Source organism: Thamnophis sirtalis, unplaced genomic scaffold (assembly GCF_051295495.1).
Source record: "Thamnophis sirtalis isolate CommonGarterSnake01/CBP01778 unplaced genomic scaffold, rThaSir2_p1.2 scaffold_3, whole genome shotgun sequence".
NCBI classification, from domain to species: domain Eukaryota; kingdom Metazoa; phylum Chordata; class Lepidosauria; order Squamata; family Natricidae; genus Thamnophis; species Thamnophis sirtalis.
This window is the reverse complement of record NW_028261383.1, coordinates 141637395-141659050: the sequence shown is the minus strand read 5'-3', so window position 1 is coordinate 141659050 and position 21656 is coordinate 141637395. Positions and strand designations below refer to the sequence as shown.

Below are 21656 nucleotides of genomic sequence, written 5' to 3'. Positions count from 1 at the left end.
CTTATTCTTTGAATTATTCTCCAAAGCATCAGAAGGCAGGACAAGAAACAATGGATGGAAACTAATCAAGAAAAGAAGCAATCTAAAACTAAGAACATTCCTAAAAGTGAAACCAATTAATCAGTGGAAGGAGTTTCCTTCAGAAGTTGTGGGCACTTCATCACTGGAGGCTTTTAAGAAGAGACTGGACAATCACTTGTCTGGAATGATGTAGGGTCTCCTGCTTCAGCAGAGGATTGGACTAAAAGACCCCCAAGAGCCCTTCTAATTCTGTTATTAGTCACTCTACAGGATGCTATTGTGAATGTATAGTTTAACGCTAGTGTTTAGTGAAGTTTTTTTTTTTTTTGAGTGTAATATTTATCAAGGTTTAAAACAATTTTGATACCTCCTGATCTTCTCTTGTCAACAGTATGGGCAATTCTCCTGTATAAAATAACAGCCCTATCTGTTCTTAGGTACTCAGCTTTCTTAAGTCCCAAGACTGTAGTTTGGTAAATATTGAATTAGTACGTTTTAGGTCCGAGTATCTTATGGGGGTTGCTAATCCACCAAGAGTCATGAAATGAGACCATATATTAATTTAGTAAATAATCCCTCTCTTTAGTTAAATACTATACTTTATAAAATGTAAGGGTTGCAAATTAAAAAAACAACATGGTTCATTAAAAAAAACATGGTTCATTATTGTGCAGGGCAGTAATGATTTATAAGATTAAGTAGGTATGTAAATTGGCGAAGAATTTCAGGAAGTACCTTCTGTACACATGTAGGGGCAGATTGTGCTGGATGCATAGCAATTCATTGCTGGAAGAAAAGTTCATTCTGCTCTATTTGTTCACTTTTAATCATAAGCTGTTTTCCCGGAATGAAGTGTGCTCGGCTATAAGAATTCGAGTAAAAGTTACTTTAAATTCAAAATGGCGGCAAACGATACAGACCTAACCGGAAAATGCAGAAAAAAATCCCCAAGTGCCTTTACGGATGCGAACTACATTTCCCATCTTGCAACGCGGCATGCACGTACTTACCTCGCTCCGCCCTCTCACAAAGCAAACTATAAATAGCAAGCGACGGTTTACCGAGGCCTTTCTGCTGTTTGGTGACGGCGCCATTTTGTTTGTGAGGGGCTTGGAGGTAGTTGGCGCGGTCTCGTTCATCCGTTGCCATCCATCCGTAGCCTGGCCGTCTGTTTCTAGGGAGTGACCCCAGGGGCCTCGCCCCACTATGAGAGCTAAGGTAAGTTGTGTCTCGAGCCCGAAAATGTATGTCGGATTTGAGTTTTTTTGCTTCAACACTCCTTTCGATGGGTGGCCAAGAAGTAAGCGAGGGCCTACATGTTAGGTGACGGAGGGACGGTTTGAAACAAACTGAAAATAATGGTCGAATGGCTCTGGCGGAATAAAGCTATTTTGAGCCTCTATGCTAAACTCGGGGCTGAAGCCTCGATTACTTTATTTTAAAAAGGGAGCGTGTCGTATGTAGCATGGAGGAATGACAGTGACGCATGGGAGGTTTTTTAAAGCGGTCTAAGTAATACTTTAAACATGGGAACTCGTCTGAAAAAGCTTTCATTTAAATGGAGATGTTCAGTTTTTAGTTTAAATATCTTCCCATCAAATCCTTTGATAATAGCCCTGTTGAACTCTGTGGGCCTCGCTTCTGATGAAGCATATATTATTTATTGATCACTAACTTCTGAATAGTTATTATGTATATAAGTAACTCTTGCTCCGCAGTAGCATGCAGTGCTGAAGAGGTTTTGTAGATACTTTACCTAAATGTATAGATGTATTGGGTAATATTCTATATACACCATATTGATTTAAATGCAGAATTCATTTTCATGCTGAAGAACTTTTGCAGCTTTTTACTCATTTCTACAATTATCAATTGATTTACACCTTGATGAAATTTTGCAAAATATAATTTTAAATGTGTAACAATGTATTACTTTGTATCAATGGTGTAATCAGAAATTCTAATGTGATTTTTTTCCCCCTCCCACAATTTTTAGTGGCGAAAGAAGCGAATGCGCAGGTATGTAAGCATGTTTTTATTTTATTGTGTTTGCTTGCTCTAAAAGACTATTAGATGTTCTTAACCAATCTCTGATAAGACATTTTTATTCGTGGCTTGTTTAAAATTAAGTAGTAGTATGTCAAAGCTCATGGTTGATCTTAGAAACTAGGTGACTTGAACTATGAACCTATCTTTATGCAAATTCATATTCTTTGGTACCTGGGATTGCAACTGACTACCTTGAAGCGGAGATTCTTACTATTGTGCATCCAAATGTGAAACTTTTGTCAAATTGATAGCAGAAATATAACTAGAATTGCAAGGTCTAATCTTGAATTGATAACAGTAAGAAATGGTTAAGAGTTTGGGGACTGCTAAAAGCAACATTCGAGAAACAGGTTACTTCAAAACTAGTGTCTGTAGTGCCTATTGTATCCAGTTTCTTGTTACTGTACTGTTTTAAATGAATAATATATTCAATATGTCTGCACAGGTTAAAAGCTTAAGCCTGAACATTTCAGGGGCCAACAAATGGACATCTTTGTTTAATAAATTCAGGAGTTTTAAGACTTGATAACATAAAGAAGCAGAATGTGCCCAAGTATATTTCATGCAATGTTTATTAATGTATCTGTTTCTATAGATGGGAGGCTTTAAGGGGTTAGGATTAGTTTGATTTTTTTAATGCTTTAAATATTTCATAGGAGCATAAGTTTCTTGAATAGGTAAAAATAAAAATTGCCATGTATCTTTGTATCTCCTGTTATTACTTCATGGATATTTATTTATATAAATAATATAAAGATAGTGACTGCCCCAGCTGGCTGACATTGGCTGATTTGGATTGGCTGGACTATCTGAGAATTTCTGGGAAACCACCAGTAATGCTACCAAGAAAACTGAATCAGTAATCATCAAACCTGTACATGTTGATCTGGAAATTTATAATGGATTTGCTTTTTTTCTATGCTGTGGAAGTTTCTATTAGAAGAAAAATAGCAATTATTAAACTAAATATTGCAATAATGGTTATTGGAATTTCTGTTTGATGTCTCCTGAAATGTTCAGTCTTAACTTGCTCCAGAAATGGATCTGGAGATCTAAATAAGTTCTATATCTCAATTTAGTCATCCTATATGCTGTCTTCAAAGTTCTATTTTTGCAAGCATCTTGTGTTTTGACAGAAATGCCCTGAGTCTTAGTTTAAACTATTAAATAGTGATATTACTTTAGGATTTTCAGTTAATATTATTTTTTCTAGACTGAAGCGTAAAAGGAGAAAGATGAGGCAGAGGTCCAAGTAGACATCATTCACAGTGCTACTGAAGCTGCAAAACAGCATGGAAGGGTGGAGCCTTGGCAAACCGACTTCCAGATAATGCCTTCTCTTTGCTGCTGCTAGAAGACTCCTGATTCCATCTTCAAGCCTGGGAGCAGTGATCCTTTGAGGATGGCATCCCTGAGCTTTACTATTCTGGACTGATCTTGTCCTTGGTGGCTTGATGTAGCAACTGTATCAAATAAAAACCCCTTTTTGGGGGAATTCTACATGTTTTTTCTTTCTAATGTTGATTTTTCAGTAAAAATTTTCAAAATTATGGGACACTAATGATTTCAATTTCACTTTGGAAAAATTCATTTATGGTTTTCTAATTTCATGGTGTATTTCTTAGTTTGGTAAACCATTCTACATAATGCAGCTGATGTTTTGAGTTGTGATAATTGTATAATAGAGTACGATAACAGTTCTGGTGTTCAGATTTTTAAAAGATGCTTTTGAAGGAAAGGCATTCTGCTTAGAATAACCATTTCTTCATTAAAAAAAGTCATAACTTTCAGCTCTACATGTATGTTCGTTGGGTATTTTTATACTATACTAAAATAGAGGAAGCAGGCTTCTCTTTCTGGAAACTATGAAATCTGTCCCATATTTTTTTCTAAGATCAAATGAGTTTGTGATTATTCATTGCAGAACAGATACTCTCTTCAAAAGTGGTATAACTAGAAAACTTGAAAAATATGCTTTATTGCTTGTTCCAGTGGCCTGATTAATTTTAATGTGTATAGTATTTATAAATTTATTGGCTGTCCTCCTTACAAGATAACCTTGTGGCTTAAAGTCATACAAGATACAGAAACCTACACAGTGCATGTATTAAAAACAAATCATTATAGTAATTGGTTCTGGTAAATAGATTTCTGATATCTCTGGAAGTAATATCCACTGTAAAAGAGTGATGGTAAGTTAGCACTAGAAAACAGACTGCATAAGTGATCTGAAGTCAAATGCAGTATAATTGACCTAAGCCGATGTTACATTGAGTTTTCCTTAAAAAGTTTGATCTATAGTACAATTATGGATATTAATGATTTCAAAGCCTGTGTGTCATTTGTGAGAAACCGTGGCTATAATATGGTTTTAGAAAGCTTAGTGATTTCCAAAATGCATCTAAGTTATTTATTGCAAACTTCTACTTTAGAAGGTAATAACCATTCAATAGAAAATTGTGCCAGTTTTGGAGTTTTGTCAATGAATGCTTGCATGCATTATTCACACTGAAGATGGTGAGGTTTGGAAAGAACAGGAGTGTAAAGTTTCTGGTAATTTACTTATCTTCAGAAATGTAACAAATTTTCTCTGAAGAGTCATCACATGGAAAACTGATTTCTACTGCTATAAATGTATAAATGCCTGGAAATCACTATCTTCCTTTTCAAAAATTGATTAATGTTTAGTTTGTTAAAAATTGGTTCATAAATAAGTACAACCCCCTACGGGAGCATTTGCTTGTGGGGGTGATCTCCCAAGTACGAGTTAGTAAAGCTACTGATGCCTTTTCTAGACAACGATGGCCAACCCCAGATAGGATTTTATAAAAGCTCATAGGAATACTGGACGATCGTCTTTTCCCCATTTTATAAAAGTCGCCCTCCACCCCACGTGCTTGTCCTTCCGCGATGATCATGATGACGTCGCAATAACGACGCTCTGCCCTGGTTGGATTTGGTCGCTGGCAAAAAGCGAGAGTAAGAAGACCGTGATCGAGCAGCAGCAAACAAGATCCGCCGCCAGAGCTTTACGCGTAGAGGTTTTCCGCCACGAAAAAATACGGAGGCCGTCGATGTTGGGTTTCTCGCCGCCCTTGGCTGGCGACTCCGGTCGAATGTACCTCAAGTAACCGGGCGGTAGCGAGAGAAGAGAAACTCGCGGTCGCTGTGGCAACCTTGACAGCCGGGAATTTCGGTCGACGGCCCGGCTGGAGAAGGAAGCATAGAGTACTTCCGCCGGCAGCGGCAAGAGGGAGGGGGAAGTGACCGGAAGGGGTTGCGCTTTGTTTGGAGCAGAAGAGGTCGGAGTGAGGGTGAGTGGGTGGAGGCGTGTATGTGTGTGTGTGTCGGTGGGGGTGGGATCGTCTTCCTCGTGGGGCTCTTGCGTCCCCCATTTCCCCCTAGAAGCCGAAAATCCGTCTCCTCTGGGAGCCTCGGAAGCCCGTCCTGTCGCGCTCCTCCCCAGGGCCTCTGACAGGGACCCCCAGCAACTTCCCTCCTAATGTGGTCCCAGCAGGGTCCTTTGCTCTTCCCCAAAGCGAACGGAGCTCTGCCTCGGCCTTTCCCTCTCGGGGAATTTGTATTTAATTTTTCAAGCTTTTTCTTCTTGAGACTTGAGTTCTGTGTTCAAAATCTCGTTCAAGGCAATTGGATAATTAGCAAGAAAGCTCAAGAATAAACTAGAGGGTCCAAACGCTGCGTTTCTGCCCTAGGCAAGGTTTCCCATTCACCACTGAAAGCAAAAGAGCTTTGTTTTGAAGGCTGCTTTTTAAGAAATATGCAATGCTCCGATGTATGTCCTGTCATCAGCATTTGACTCACTTCATAAATATAAATTTGATGGGGTTGTATACCTCGGCTTTGCGCTTCTTGTCCTCGCAAGGTGTGTATGGGGACACTGTTATTTTCATTATGCTATCAAACTATAAAATCAGTATTTTTATTTTATAAAAAAGTATACAACAGTGGCATGATAAAGTAAGTTGGTTCTTTTAGATGTTATGTTTAGATGTTAAGGGATTTCTCAAAAGTTTCCTAAAATTTTTAGATAAAAATATAATGGATAGGCTTGCTCAGTGATGCTTTCCTTTCCTCTGTATAAAAGCTATAGAAGGAAAACCAAACACATCCTATTTTCAGTTTGTGTGAGATTAGTTAAGTACAAGTGTGATACAACAAGCCATATACTAAGCAAATCAAGAAAATTCAAGCATTCTGTTCTCTGCAATAATTGAAGACTCAGTAGCAGATTTTCAAGTATTCTCTGTCAAGTTGGAAACTGAGAAAGCCCCTGGGATAATTTGAAACATTGAGACTAGGATTGTGTTAGAAAGTGTGGATCTTTCTCTCACACTTAGTTACATAGGCACAAGCACAACATTAGATGTGTATAGAAGGATTTTCATGTCTTGGTTTTTTTGCTTTTCTTCCCTTTAGGTCTTGGGGGCCATAAACTACTCTGGAATGTGTTTGAAAAAATTATATCACAAAGGTAAAATTCCAATCAGAAATAAGTGTCTAAATATATCTGTTACTAATGAAATATTAAATGTTCTTAGTTTAATGGAGGGGTCTTAAATAACCGTGTCATGGTTGTAATTTGATTTCTGGATGGGAATTTCCTTACACATTTTTTTCCAAACAGTTCGAAACTGGGAAAGGTATGATAATTCAAATATGTATATATATATGCTCCTCCATATGTAAGATTTTGTATCTATTTTCACTGATTGAAATAGTGCCATTTGAGCCGATAGATTTTTTCCCCTTCCTACAGTTTCATATGAACAATGGTATTGTGACCTTAATAATGGATGATAGAACAAGCACTCAAATTCTTTTTGCTTTTGATGGCATTGATTTAGTACAGCTTTGATTTCAGATAACAGTTGGGGGGGAATAGATCTTTAGATTTGAATATATGCAAAGTAATTTGCATAATCTATATATGTCTGTAATTGAGGTAATGATATCATTTATATGAAGTTACACTTACAAATGATGCTATGCCAATGATAAATTACTTACTTTACTTTATTGTCATTGTACATATATACGCAGTATACACATACAATGAAATTCAAAATTGATGTTATTTGCAAAAGTTAATGCAATATGTTAATGCAAGTGATGGAATAAGTTCAATTGCATAACTATGTGAATGATGTAAATTAAGTCAATTATCTTGGCTGCTTCAGAAGCAGCAGACCATGATTTTGGAGATGACCATTATTTGGAGGTGAACTAAATTTTGATTGATTGCATCCAGAATTTGCTGAATGGGGCTGATCCAACTGAGTGTAAAATTTAAGTGCATTGATGGTTGCCAGTTCTGAACTTAATTTGTTGCGACATTTGGAACAGGATAGAGATGGAAAGGGGAGCAAGATAGAAGGAATGTGGAACCTCTGGCAGCATTCTAGCCCAGTCCTAACCTGCAGAGCCTCAAGTCAGGCTCAACCTCCAATGCCCCCTCCTTGTAAGAAGTCTTTCTTGCCTTTGTTTCCAAATGCGAATGGAGTGCTTAGCCTGTTTTCAGATGAAGTATCACTCAGCTTATGCTGCTTCATATCTTAACCGTCTGGGAATTATGAGTGGCAGCAGCAGCAGTTGTCAACAGCTGCAATGCTGAAAGGTCCACACAACTCCCTAGAAGTCTCTGCTTAAAGCTGTCCAGTGGGAGTGCGTTCACTTGCCAGCTCCCAGGGAAATGCTTCTCTACTTATAATGCTTGAAGCTATTTCAATTTGAGTAACATCTGTAAGGATGAATGATGTCCATGCAGCAGGAGAAAGGCCTGTTCCCCCTCTATTCTTTATTTATTCTTATATTGCTGTTGGTTAAACCTAGCCACTTTAGTTGAGCCATTCAGGAAAACGATGGAGTAGCTATATTCTTCCAGTGTGAAGATGTATACGATAGTCTTACTGCAGGTGGATTGTGATTAGTGGGGTATTTGACTTAATGGAAATTATAAGTTGATTCCAGGTTGCATTTTGTGAGGCAAAATTCAGTTATTGCGAGGGCTATTGTGCATGCAGCTGAAGCTAGTTCATGTGCAGTTTCTGCTGGCATTTTAGATGTGAATTGTCATATGTGCAAAATGGGGGAAAAAAGGAAGGAAGGAAAACTTGGAGGAAAACTTTAAAAAAAAGGAGAGGGTCATTTTGGACAAGCTAAAGCAGAATACAGAAATCAGCAGGTGTGCTTTGGATATGCACTTATCTTCCAGCTTCTTTTTTCTTAAATATTATGAAATCAATGTCCTATCTTTTTCTATATATAGAAAATGGGTAAGAATATTTTTTTAATTTTTCCTTTTTTTCTTTTTTGCTTTCTATAGCTATAACAAATATTTCTATATCTGTGACTTATTAAAAATATAAGTTGTAAGTACGCTTTTAATCTTTTACTGTTATATTTCATAGATAAACATATCAAAGTTTCTATTTAGAATTTTTCACTGCGTATTTCTGTTGAGTTGGAATCAATTACCACATTTTCCCTAGAAATATCATTTTGAATAGTGTAAATTTGAATAATGTGACCATTTTGTAGGATTCACAATCAGCACTACCATAATCAAAGCCAACCTATATAACATGTTAAAATAAAAAGTGAGATTTATAAAAACAACCAAAAGAAGATATGAAATAGTAAAATAAAATTCTATATCTATCCCCTTACCTTTGGCAGAATAGGAGAAAAATATTAAAATAGCGGTATTGAGGTCCTGTAATCTTGTACTTGTACTTGACGCCTCTTCACCCATCGTGGGTATAGGCGACTTCCATGGAAATTTGACGCCACTGTTGGAAATTTGACGCCACTGTAATGGATACGGTGATCCATGGAAGCTGTTTCGGCTGGATATACCCAAGGGGACGCCAGTCCCAAGGGTCGACAGAGCCCGATTGGTGGGAACGGGGGGCACCACGTGAAGGCCGGATTGTCGTTTGATAGTTGAGAGGCTTTGCAATAAACGTTGCAATGTATATTTTGCGCATCAACTATCCTTGCCCCTCCCGTCCTGTAATCTAATTAAATCCTGTGAAATAAAATATCAGTCAGGGCAATTACCAATAGGTAAAAAAACCCGATAATTACACTTTTCACTAATCCATAATACAATTTGATTTTAGCTTAGTGTGTTGCATTAACCCAACCATACTTGTTTGTAAACGTAGGTACAAATTTTGCAACCACCCAGTCAATCGATTCTGTGACGTTTTTAAAAGCTGGGTTAAATGCAATGTATAAAACTAACTACAAATAAATAAAAATATGAGCTCTGTTCATGGCCTCTTTCCCCTTTCATCCCTTACTTGGTTTCTTGCACAGTTGCTTGATTGAAGGACGCAGCCGTGACAAGAAGATGCCTGACCGTGACACCTATAATGGTAATGGTAGCGATGAGGCAAGTGCCAATGCTGATGACATCTGCCGAGACTTCCTGCGTAATGTCTGCAAGCGGGGCAAACGTTGCCGTTTCCGCCACCCTGACATGAACGAGGTGACCAACCTGGGGGTCAGCAAGAACGAGTTCATCTTCTGCCACGACTTTCAGAACAAGGAGTGCGTCCGTATCAATTGCCGCTTCATCCACGGCACCAAAGAGGACGAAGACTGTTACAAAAAGACAGGGGAGCTTCCCCCGCGCCTCCGTCAGAAAGTGGCGGCCGGACTTGGCCTGTCCCCGGCTGACCTCCCTAACAGCAAGGAAGAGGTTCCCATCTGCCGAGATTTTCTCAAGGGGGATTGCCAGCGTGGGGCCAAGTGCAAATTCCAGCATCTGCAGCGGGATTATGAATACGACGCCCGGGGCCTGGCTACCAGGGAACAGGGTATCACCACCCCTGTGCGTCGCTATGACCCCTATGACCCAATGTATGACTCTGACCGATGCTATGACGACCACGACCCTGTGCTCAAAAGGAGGCGAGTGGATGGGCTCCACTTTGAAACGTACGAGTACAACTTCACTAGTCCGCGCACGGTGGAATATCGTCTCCTGGAAGAAGAAAACATCATGCTCCGCAAACGAGTAGAGGACCTCAAAAAGCAGGTCAACAACCTCCTGGCCACCAACGAAGTCCTCTTGGAACAGAACGCCCAATTCCGCAACCAAGCCAAAGTGATGACCCTCAGCTCCACGGCTACAGCCACCGAGCAGACTCTGGCTCCGACCGTGGGCACTGTGACCAACTATAACCACAGCATTGCCCAAACTCACACGACTCTGAGCAGCCAGGCCCTGCAGCCACGTCCCGTCTCCCAGCAGGATTTGGTAGCCCCCGCTGGAGCGCAGGCAGCACCCCCGAGCAACGCAGCCCCTCCTATGAACCCTGAAATCACCCCGCTGTCAGCAGCTTTGGCTCAGACCATTGCCCAGGGGATGGCTCCCCCTGTATCCATGGCCCCCGTAGCTGTATCGGTAGCGCCGGTGGCTGTGTCGATGGCTCAGCCTCTCGGGGGCATTACCATGAGCCATGCCACTACTCCCATGGTGACCTACCCCATAGCCTCCCAGAGTATGAGAATAACAGCCATGCCTCACTAGCCCATCTTCAGCGTTAATGCTATCATTCAGTCTACGCCATGCTGTTCCTAAGTCAAGGCTGGGCACAGATCCTGTTGAAAGTCAAGGCAAAGAGAACGATACAGATCCCAGAGGTGGATCTTGAAGCCTCTGGAGAGTTCATGGGGAAGGACTATAACCTGGGTTGCCATTTTGTCTGAAGCAGGCGTAGTGGGCTGTCCTTTCACAGTGAAAACAGAGCCCAGGCGTAACAGAAAAGCAAGCGACAAAAGCATTTGGAAAGTACAGAGGTCTCTGAAGCTTTTCCTCTGTATCTTATTTCTGTTTTGCTGTTTGTCTGTTCTCCTTGTAAGTCCTCCAATTATGCTTTTGAGTATAAGAACTAAGCAAATTTTCCAGCCTGTGGCTTACAGAATCTCTTGTGCGGCTGAGCAGAGGGAGAATAACAGTTCCTTCCCTGGTACAGTACTTGTTCAAGGAGTGGGGGACAATTTTCCTTAGCTTGGTCTGACGAAAAGGCAGAGGCTTCATAAAATAGCAGCTCAGCAGACTGAGCCAGCCTGAATTGTTGCACTCTTTTTCTTGGTGTAGAAAGGCAAGGATCCGGGCACCTGGATAACTAATTTAAATTGTATTGGTTTCATAGACAATGAGTTGGAAAGAGTTGCAGCAAACAGAATGTCCCTTCCTTTGGGGTAGATTAGCTCTTAGTTCTGGAAAGAACAGGCTCAAAGCACGTACACAGCACTGACAGCTTGATAGTTTGTGCAGTGTAGGCAGTTGCCGTGTGTTTGCATACGTGTCTGAATCCACACACCTCGTGGATACACCACACTCACCTCAATGGCATCTCTTTACAAGAACGTTGAGGCATTCTTGTTGTTTGAATGTTTCAAAGAGTCCAGGGTTTAGCGACAGGATCTCTTGCCGCTGAACAGCTGAATTTCTGGTTGAAACAGACAGGGGTAATAGGCCATCTTGCAAACTCAGAGGAGCTCACCTCCTTTCTTCCACTTGCCTCTTTTCTTTCTGGCTGTATTTTGTGTCTGAATTCCTCACATCCAAGGACTTTGTGGTAGAACCCTACCCTGCTGTATGTTACTTCACTTTTTGTTTTGTTTTTAAAGGCGCCACTTTTTAAATATAGATAAATATATATAGAGAACTTCATCTCCTCCTTGAGCCTGAAGTAACCGCTTGTATTAAATCTCATTGAAGGGAATGAGAAAAATGTTTGATGACCCAGCTGTTTTTAACAGTTAACAGTGTAAATGTTTTCAGCTATTAAAACAAATGTACAGTCCTCACCTATATTCATCCCTGTAATTATTTTCTAAATTGAAAAAAAAAAAAAGAAAGATCTTCTATCTTGTCCCAGCACTGAGTCCTTCGGGAATAGGGCGGCATACAAGTATAATAAACATCCAACACTTCAGAGATTTCTACACATTCGGTCAAAAGAATCAGGTTCAGGTCTTGTTGAAGCTCTTCCTGCTTTGGAGTGGAACACATCTGATACCTAAAATATTGTTAACGGTTGCAAGAAAGTGTGAGGTTCTTAAGGGGAGAAAGGAGACTTGAAGAAAAATCCAAGAGGCTTATAGATGTCATTCTCCTCAATGAGCACCGTGGATCATCAGCTAAGAGGAGGACCCCAGGACACCACAATCATCATGAGTCAATTGCCAAGCATCTGAATTCTGATCACATGCCCATCTCGTGGCACGACAAAACCCGCGCTCCACTAAAGCGCGCCCGATTAAACCGCATCACTGACGTCATCAGCAGGGCGACAACAGCGACCGCGGAGAAAAAAGGGCGCTTTAAATAGCGCTTTGAAAGCAAGCCGATTCACGTTAAGGTAAGGGTTAGGGTTAGGGTTAGGTTAAGGGTTAGGGTTAGGGTTAGGTTAAGGGTTAGATTTAGGGTTAGGTTAAGGGTTAGCGTTCGGTTTAGCGTTAGGTTACGGGTTAGGTTTAGGGTTAGGTTAAGGGTTAGGTTTAGGATTAGGTTTAGGGGGGTTAGGTTTAGGGGGGTTAGGTTTAGGTTTAGGGGTTAATTTTAGCTTTAGCGTTCGCAGCGTGCTTTTTTCGTCGTGCTGTGATGACGTCAGCTACGTGGTTTCGTCGAGCGCGCTTTAGTCGAACGCAGTTTTGTGGTGGAACCGCCCATCTGGATGCTGCAATAGTTTTAAGGGTGAAAAACAGCCATAAGTCACTGTTCAGTGCCACTGTGACTTTGAATGGTCACCAAATGAACTGTTGTAAGTCGAAGACTACCTATATACATCCAGATTTGTCTTTACATTTCAAAAAAAAATTGTTACCGGTTCCGTGGTTGTGGCTTGGTGAGCCTGGCAGGGGAAGGATACTGCAAAATCCTCATTCCCACACCACCATAGGTGAAATCCAGCAGGTTCTGACAGGTTCAGGAGAACCAGTAACGGAAATTTTGAGTAGTTCAGAAAACCAGTAAATACCATCTCTGACTGGCCCCAGAGTGGGGTGGGAATGGAGAGTTTGCAGCATCCTTCCCCTGCCACGCCCACCAAGCCACAACCACAGAACCGGTAATAAAAAAAAATGAATTTCAACACTGCTCCCCACCCCACTAACCTGCTTCCCAGCTCTGTTCTCCTGTGCAGGGCAACAAAAGAAGACCCAGGCTGGGAGGATGCAATAGACCCACCATGCCCATCAACTGGGAGGCAGCGGGGGTGGCGCCAACCTATTTGCCGGTTCCCTGAACTACTCAAAATTTCTGCTACCGGTTCTCCAAAACCGGCTGAATACCACCTCTGGTTCAAACCCTCCCCTGGGAAGATACCAGGACCCTTTAGATAATTGCATATGGTACATAAGATCCTGGCCCTGAAATTTGCAGGGAAGGATTTCATTATACGGAGGCAATCCGAATGGTATACATATAGTCCAGATTCTCTTCAGCTCTTGGAGCAGAGAGATCCAAAAGTTACATCCGCCTTCATTGACAAGGTTTTGTCTGAGTCTCCCCATCCACTTCTGAGGAGGTGGGGAAGGGAGTTCTAAGAGGGAGGAGGGAAGTCATGTCTCACAAAGCCCTAAGGCCAGTTTCAGGCAGGTCTTGGGAAACAGAAGAGATGACCAGCTGTTCCATGGGAAATAGCATTGGCTGTGCAAATCCCCCCTCCCCAAAAAAAAGATGCATCAAAGAAACGGTTGGAAGGGAGGAGGAAAGAACAGAGACTGAAGTTTTGACTTTTGCTGGCAGGGGTCTTATTTTTCTTCTCCCCCATCCTCAGGGGACCTAAGTCAATCAAGCAGGTGAGAGGTGGGACCAAAAAGTTGTGTGGCAGTCACAGATAGTCCACGACTTAAAATTGTGCCAAAAATTTCCGTTGCTAAGCAAGGTTGTTGAGTTTTGCCCCATGTTACAACCTTCCTTGCTACAGTTGTTAAGTGAATCACTGCAGTTCAGTTTGTAACATGGTGGTTGTAAATCTGGTTTCCCATTGATTTTGCTTGTCAGAAGGTCGCAAAATGTGATCACATGACCCCAGGAAGCTGCAACCTTCATAAATTTAAGCCAGTTGCCAAGCATCCAAGTTTGGTCACATGACCAGGTTAGTGCAATGTGGGAAAAACAGTCATAAATCACTTTTTTCGGTATCATTGTAACTTTGAATGGTCACTGGATGTTTTTAACTTGAAGACTATATTTAATTTTATCAGTTCAGTTGGAAGTCCAATGGGTGGGTCAGGGTGTGTTCGTTCATGTGCCAAACCAAAGTGTTAATAAGAAAGTGCACAGGCCCATCTAACTCCTAGGAATGTCTGGCTTGTTATAGCCATAGCAGTAGCACTTAGACTTATATACCGCTTCACAGTGCCTTACAGCCCTCTCTAAGTGGTTTATAGAGTCAGCATTTTGCCCCCAACAATCTGGGTCATTTTACCCACCTCGGAAGGATGGAAGGCTGAGTCAACCTTGAGCCTAGTGAGATTTGAACTGCCAAATTGCATGCTCTGGAGTGGGGATTTTGCAGTATCCTTCCCCTGCAACACCCACCAAGTCACGCCACACCCACAGAACCGATAGTACATTTTTTTGAACCTAGTGAAAGTGGGAGGGGGGCAGGGGGGAATATTGCAAGGACCTCGTGGGAGAGGGCAAAGGTCTTGAACTTTACTCCTACCACATGGACCTCTCCCACTCGCCACATGGTCTTCTCCCAACAGCCAAATCCTCCCCCCCCCCCCATTCCTTCTTCACCTGTTGGAAGAAGCCTTTGCAGCGCATGCTCCCTTCTCTTTGACAGCTGCCTGGTTTCCAATGGGGGGAAGGGAAGAAATCCATGCGTTGTTCCTCCCTAATGCATGCATTTCTCCCCCTCCCATTGGAAACTTAGACGGCTGTCAAATAGAAGGGAGTGTGTGTTGCATGGGCTTCTCCCAACATCCGAATCCTCTCCTATTCCTTCTTCGGCTGTTGGAAGAAGCCCATGCAGCACACACTCCCTTCTCTTTGACAGCTGTCTGGTTTCCAAAGGGGGGGGGAGAGAAATCCATGTGTTTTTCCTCCCTCTCTAACACATGAATTTCTCCCCCCTCATTGGAAATCAGGTGGCTGATAAAGAGAAGGAAGTGTGTGCCACATGGCCTTCTCCCAAACGCCAAATCCTCCACTCCACCAAAGGAAGTGGGTGAGCAGTGCGATCGAGCAGTGACTGGGCAAGTGGGGGTAGCGAGCGGGAGGGGGCAGGCCAGGGGAGGGAGTGTTCCGGTATGGGGCCTCCGGAGCACCCGGTACGTAAATGCACGCCGGATTTCTGGATCTGGCACACGTGTACCGGACCGGACCTTCTGAAACCCACCTCTGCTCCACAAGAAAAAAGCTTGGGGGCTGAGTTTCACACTCCTTCAAGCTTCTCGGTGCCAAAAACTTTTGCAAAGGAGTGCAAGATCTCCTCCAAATTCTTTTGTTCACTTGCAGAAGGTTCCGGTGTGAAGAAGTGAAGTGTTTGGAGGTGCGGTCTTGCGCTTTAGACGCAATGAAGCTGCTTGATGCTTCAAAAGTGGATCAGGTGACCCGTGCAGGGAGCCTTGGTGAGTCAGCAAAGCTGAGCATGGTGTCCTTGTCCCACTCAGCCTCTGCTCTCATGTCTCTGTCTTTGGAGCACTGGAAACAGGCAGTTTGGTGGCTCGGCTGGACAGGGGAGAGGGGAATTGGGCCGCATAAGTGGCAGGCTGGCATGCAGGTGCATAACTCCACTTACGCGTGAAAGAAGAGAGCCCCCTCACACAGCCTGATTTCAAATAGGCCACGGCCCAGTAGTATACACAGACAGAGAAAAACAACATAATTATTGGGTTATCCTCCTACCATTTGTTTCAATCTTGAAGCTATGACTAATTCTGGTCAGGTCTTTGGTTTGCAAAGGCTACGTAGATAAGAATGTTTTCCATTTTTAGTAATATGGAGGTACTATAACAGTGTAGGGGGGAAAAAGGCTTCAAAGCTTCCATTCAGATGAAAAGGAAGTTGTGCACAGAAACTTGAAATAATGGAGAATATACAACTGTTTCAAAAATCTACTTTTATTCTTGATTTGTGTGAAGCTCTTATTCAGAAGAAATATAAAAGTCCTGTACAAATAGAACTACAAAAATATGATTTCAATTAAGTTAGGTTAAGATTATCATTATTTTCAAACTTTGAAATCCTGTAATGTTTCTCTTTGGATATCTTACCTTAATATTCACTGTGTATCCTAAAACTAAGGGGGGGGGGATCTCCCTGTAATATAAAGCCCTAAATAAACAGGACAAAAAGACAAAGCAGAAACCAAGTCCCCATATTAATGCCCTATCACACCATTAGCCATTAATAATTTATGACTCACAACAAATACAGGAATGTAGATTAAAAAACCTCCTCATCTTAAAAAAACATTTTTATCCAGATTGAACGAAAAATGAACAAGCCAATGGAAAAGATGCTTTCTATGATTTTCCTTCTTCATGTTTATTTTTTTAATCAATTAGTACCCTGAAGAGGGCTTTGCTTTTATTAGAAAAAGAGCAATTTGGCATGTTTCACCTGTACCATTTTCATTGCGGTACTAACTTGTGATAAAAATTAAATAAATATAAATACACAAAATAAATATTTTGTAAAAGAGCATTACAAATAGGTCAACTTTGGAGCATGCTGTTGGGGATTCTTATTTGTTCTGCATGTATAAAAACTACACACCCTAGTTTTAAAGATACTGGAAAGGAAAACCACGTCCTTCAGCATGGGAAGCAAATCCATCCTTTGAACTTCCCACAAGAGTCTGTGCATAAAGAAAACTGGGTTTGAATGAACTAACAGGTTCCCCAGTAACTATTTGCCTGGTTTCCCGATACTTCTTAAAGGGTAATTTATACCCAAATCTTTTTTCTCCCTACTAACTGTTCATTTGGGTGAACATCTTACAGTGCAATCTTATACTTGACTATTCGGAAACAAGCCCCACTGAATTCAGGAGCACTCCCAGAAAGAGTACTGAGTTACCGTCTTAATCTGACAAACAAAATAAAGCACTTTTGTCAATTCTTACATTTCAATTACACAGCTAACTACTCACATTCTTGAAAAGAAACCTGAAATAGCATTGGAATAATAATTTTCTCCATGTATGTAGAGTTTAACGCTATGATTCCATATCTGCAAGCTGGTAGCGCTGCACAGAAGTTGCACACGATTGTGATTTTAAGGACAAGCTGAGATCTGCGCAAATGTATTTGGAGACAGAGACAGGGACAGTGGCGAGGGAGGGGGCACATGTCTGTATTGCATCATGCATGTTTGATCTACCCCCCCCCCCCCCGGCCCTTTCCAAATTATTTCCTATCTGCTTCAGGTACATAAGCTGGCAGTGGTACAGAGACAGCATGCTACAGTTAAGAGGATTCTCTTCCTGAGATCCAAAAGGTGCTTGGCAATGTTATCGTTTTAACCCTTTAAAAAAAAAACCCATTCTGTGCAGTAGAAAGGCCTGAATGCCAGTATTAGAAGACCCTACAAGACAGGGTTCTCTTTGAAACCACAAGTGAGATGGGGAAAATACCCCGCCTCATTTTTCTTCCCAATTGGGAACTCCTCTGGACTGTTCCTGCTTTAGAAACCTGAGTCCTGGTACTGTCCCATCTCCCTTCCATTCGAATTCAACCTGGAATTTTCTTCCTGAGTCACAGCAGGCAGAGTACAAGGCACGTTTGAGACGTCTGGGTCTCAAAAGAGTTTGCTTTGGTTTTGGTTCACTCTTTTGCAGTTCTGTCAAGTCACCCTGCTAAGGCAGGCCGAATGCCTCGGCCCTGTAATGTGCAGCAAGACAACTCCAACTGTCAAACAGCATCTCCCAGAGACATCTTCCTGGCCGAGTTCTGCATGTAATAAGGCTGGAAGAGTCTTTCCAGGCAGCAGATGCGCATCGCGTTGTAAGTGTGCAGCAGGAGATGAGGAAAACGTGACGTAAAGTAGGCCACAAAATCATCTGGGACAGATCCCAGGGTCTCCTGGACCTCCGGCGGCAGTTCTCGATAGTGATGTTTCTGTAAGCAGAGGAAGAAAGGGGCAAGGGTAGGCACTTAGGTTGATAAGAAATCCATATTTTAAAATTGTTGTCATTAGTCTGCCTGCACTATTATATCAAGCATTTTCATCAGATCAGGGTATCCAAGATAAGAGAAACCTTTGACTTTCCATATATATATATAAAGAAACTCAGCTCTGCTTGATCTTTTACTGGAAAAACAAGCCTTTTTTGTCCACTGTCATTTTTATGGTCTAAATTAGATGTTTGCAGCTTCTATTTACCCTCCTAAGAAAAAGACCAATGTTTTCTCCATTGTCACAAACAACAGCATGGGAGAAAAAACTGGTCAGGAAACAATACAGGTAGTCCTTGATTTACGACCCTAATTGAACTTGGGATTATGATCCTAAGTCATGGCGGTCATTAGGTGGATCACCATGTGACTATGGCCAATTCTATGATCTTTCTGCAGTGTTTGCTAAGCAAATGTTGTGAAGCAATGCGGCGGTCAATTAAGCACGTGTGTTTTCCCTCATGGGTGTTTTTTGCTGAAAACTAGAAGTCAGGGACGGAAACTGCTCAAACTTGCCAAAAATCATGGTCAGGCGACTGCAGGATGCTGCAAATGAATGCAAAAGTAAGCTGGTTCCCAAGTGCAAAAATTAAATAAAAGTGTTTGTTTGTGTGCAGCTGTTGGAACTTCAAAAACAGGTTGAAAGTAGCTCTGGAGAGGTCTGTTGTAACTTGGAATGGTCACTAAGTGACCAGTCATTAAGCGAGCACTACTTGTACTTCATCCTCTCCCCCTAGAGCTGCTGCTCACGGTCACTTCAGGGAATTGCCTTTTATACTGACATTCAATGTTGGAAGGTCTTTTAATCCAGCGCTCCCCCTCCTTTCTGGCTATGAGGACCAGTAGGGGGAAAGAATCCAGGAACAATTTGTATTTCAATAGAGCGGAGGTAAATAAATAAGCTGCAGAAGATTGATTAAAACCGGGGTCCCCAACCCCCAGCCTGCAGCTCAGTCTTGGGCTATGGCCTGTTGGGAACCAGACCATGGAAGAGGCGGGTGAGTGCCTGTGCAGCTCCATTTGCAATATGAAGGGCACGCACCACTCACACAAATGGAGCTTTGTGTGGGCACTCACCTGCTGATTCCACGGTCTGGTTCCCAAATGGACATGGCCCAGGACTGGGCTGAAGCCTGGAGGTTGAGGACCTTGGTTTTAATTAATCAATCTTCTTTATTTAGCTCCGCTCTATTCAAACTCAAATTCTAGAAATCCATGATCAGAATTGTTCCTGAATTTAACTGCATAGAACTGCAAAATTGCAATTGAAGTGAATGTGAGAGGGAAGCTGTGACAATGAATCAGCATCTCAGCATGACTCCCCATATTTAGAAGCCAGAGCGGAGGTGGGTTCCTACCAGTTTGGCCCAGTTCAGCCGAATAGGTAGTAACTCGGTGGCCTGGGTTGTTGGAATTGGTAGCGACCTAGGCCTGCCATACCCCGAAACGGTTTTCCTACAGCGGTGCCATCTTGATTTTTGGTTCTGCGCATGCGCAGAACAAATGTCACTACAGAAATGTATTTCCCCCCTTTTTTTAACATTTTGCGCATGCACAGACAATTTTAGATGCAAATCCACATGCGCCAACCCAGCAGTAATGCCGGCAGCAACCCACCCCCGAGCCAGAGGCGCATCTGAGAAGCAATTAGCAATCCCAAAACACACATACCTTGTTCCTCATTGCCCGCAAGAGATCTCTTACTGAGCCCCCTTTATAGGAGCGGAATTTCCGAAGGTCTGCAAAGAAACATTCACATCAAGGCTTTAGAACTAACTAGATTCTTGCTTTCGAGATGAGTAAAACAATATACAGTGGTTCTCTCCGAAAGTAAGGAAAATAAAGTTGAACCTGTCTGAAGCGGGACGGTTATGTGCTCTCTCCAGTCCATCTTCACCACAGCTCTTCCTGCTCTCTCCAGTTCCTTCACTATTGGACCATCTAGAGACTCTTTTTCTATCCGGTCACTCACATCCTGCAATTAATATATCAGACATTTAGAGCCCATCAAGTTTGGCTCCAGCTTACATGGGCTCCCACCTCAAAAGCTTCCCCAATGGGCAGAAGAAGAAGATGCTGTGGTTGCTTCCACTATTTACCTGGGACTCCCACTATTTCCCGCTTAATGACCCATGCAACTTGAGTCAAGTGGGACTGTCGGGATTGTCATTGCTAAGCAATGTGTTCACATGACATCCAGTTTTATGACCGCATCACTTAGCCATGGTGATCCCCGGTCCCAATTTCTATTAAAATCTCCGTATTTCTGAGTATAACGTAGTTCAGATTTATAACATGCAGAGTTGAATAGTTCACAGAAAAAAATCATAATCAACCTGGAAAAATTGAAGCTGCTTCTCTAAGCTCCAGAAAAAAGGGTGCTTCAGGACACAATTAGCCGAAGGTCGTTTCTGAGGATCCATATTTATCATTTGCTCTATCAAGTCACGTGCAACAATGTCCTCTGTGGGGAAAAAATCGAAAACAAATTGGAACTGAACGTTCAGAGCCTTTTTATAGAGCTAGTATTTTTCTCCCTTAGGAGACAGGAAGCCAAAATTTATAATCCCAGTGCCAGAGAGAGAGAGAGAGAGAGAGAGAGAGAGACAGAGACAGAGACGGAGACAGAGGGGGGGAGGGAGGGAGACAGGAGGGGAGAGAGAGGGGGAGAGAGAGAGAGAGAGAGAGAGAGAGAGAGAGAAAGAAAGAAAGAAAGAAAGAAAGAAAGAAAGAAAGAAAGAAAGAAAGAAAGAAAGAAAGAAAGAAAGAACACAACACAAAAACAATAGGTTCCTTCCATGGCTGATCTGGATAACATATGGATAGATCCTAATGGCATTGCCTATGTTTTGTTAACTGTTCCTGCAAGAGACGTTGATGGCACTGTGAGAGTTGTTTGGTCCAGAATGCTACTATATTTATTACCATGTTTTTCTGAAAATACGACATATCCTCATAATACAGCCATGCCACATTTTTCTGGTAGGCAAAAATATAAGCCCCCCCCCCCCCGCATATAAGCCCCCTGGACAACCCCCCCACCTCCAGCCAGGCAGAGCACTGCTCACCAACCTAGCAGTATCCCGAAGGTGCCAAGCCACGGGAACCTGGGGGGAGGCAAAGGTCACCCCAACACAACCATCAGTTTTCACATGTAGCCTAAACACCTGGGCTGGACATATGGAGGTATGCATGCCACAAACATCATCATCACCAACAGCTGAATCCTAGCCTGCTTACCATGGATCTCTGGATTTAGGAAATCCAGACTGTATGCGCCCAGTAAAATGTTGGCTTGCCGCTGCAGGGATTTGCCAAATGGATGGTTTCCTTCTGATATCACATAGTAGAAAACACAACCAGCAGAAAAAATATCCACAGTGTGGGTCTGCAAGAGAACCATTTTCAAAAAA

The 21656-nt window shown here is 42.2% G+C and overlaps 2 protein-coding genes across 7 annotated transcripts in view; one reads left to right on the top strand and one right to left on the bottom strand.

Moving 5' to 3' along the window:
* The first annotated feature begins 4886 nt into the window (after window positions 1-4886).
* ZC3H10 (zinc finger CCCH-type containing 10) overlaps window positions 4887-21656 on the top strand; it is a 45368-nt gene continuing 28598 nt past the window's right edge. Inside the window, exons 1-4 of one of the 5 annotated variants that reach the window (XM_014069455.2) lie at window positions 4887-5384; window positions 6508-6562; window positions 8414-8459; window positions 9412-11916. In XM_014069455.2, the coding sequence (XP_013924930.1) occupies window positions 9446-10630 (1185 nt within the window). In that variant the 5' untranslated portion in view covers window positions 4887-5384; window positions 6508-6562; window positions 8414-8459; window positions 9412-9445 and the 3' untranslated portion in view covers window positions 10631-11916. Of the gene's footprint in view, window positions 5385-5449; window positions 5954-6507; window positions 6563-8413; window positions 8460-9411; window positions 11917-21656 lie in introns of those variants that run through there. The other 4 variants (XM_014069456.2, XM_014069457.2, XM_014069454.2 and 1 more) reach the window with 4 other exon arrangements.
* Window positions 16168-21656, bottom strand: part of ERN1 (endoplasmic reticulum to nucleus signaling 1) — an 89169-nt gene continuing 83680 nt past the window's right edge. For both annotated transcript variants that reach the window (XM_014069448.2, XM_014069449.2), the window contains exons 18-22: window positions 21484-21631; window positions 20580-20707; window positions 20095-20218; window positions 19915-19982; window positions 16168-18186 (exon numbers count right to left, since the gene is read on the bottom strand). In XM_014069448.2, the coding sequence (XP_013924923.2) occupies window positions 17980-18186; window positions 19915-19982; window positions 20095-20218; window positions 20580-20707; window positions 21484-21631 (675 nt within the window). In that variant the 3' untranslated portion in view covers window positions 16168-17979. The remainder of the gene's footprint in view (window positions 18187-19914; window positions 19983-20094; window positions 20219-20579; window positions 20708-21483; window positions 21632-21656) is intronic.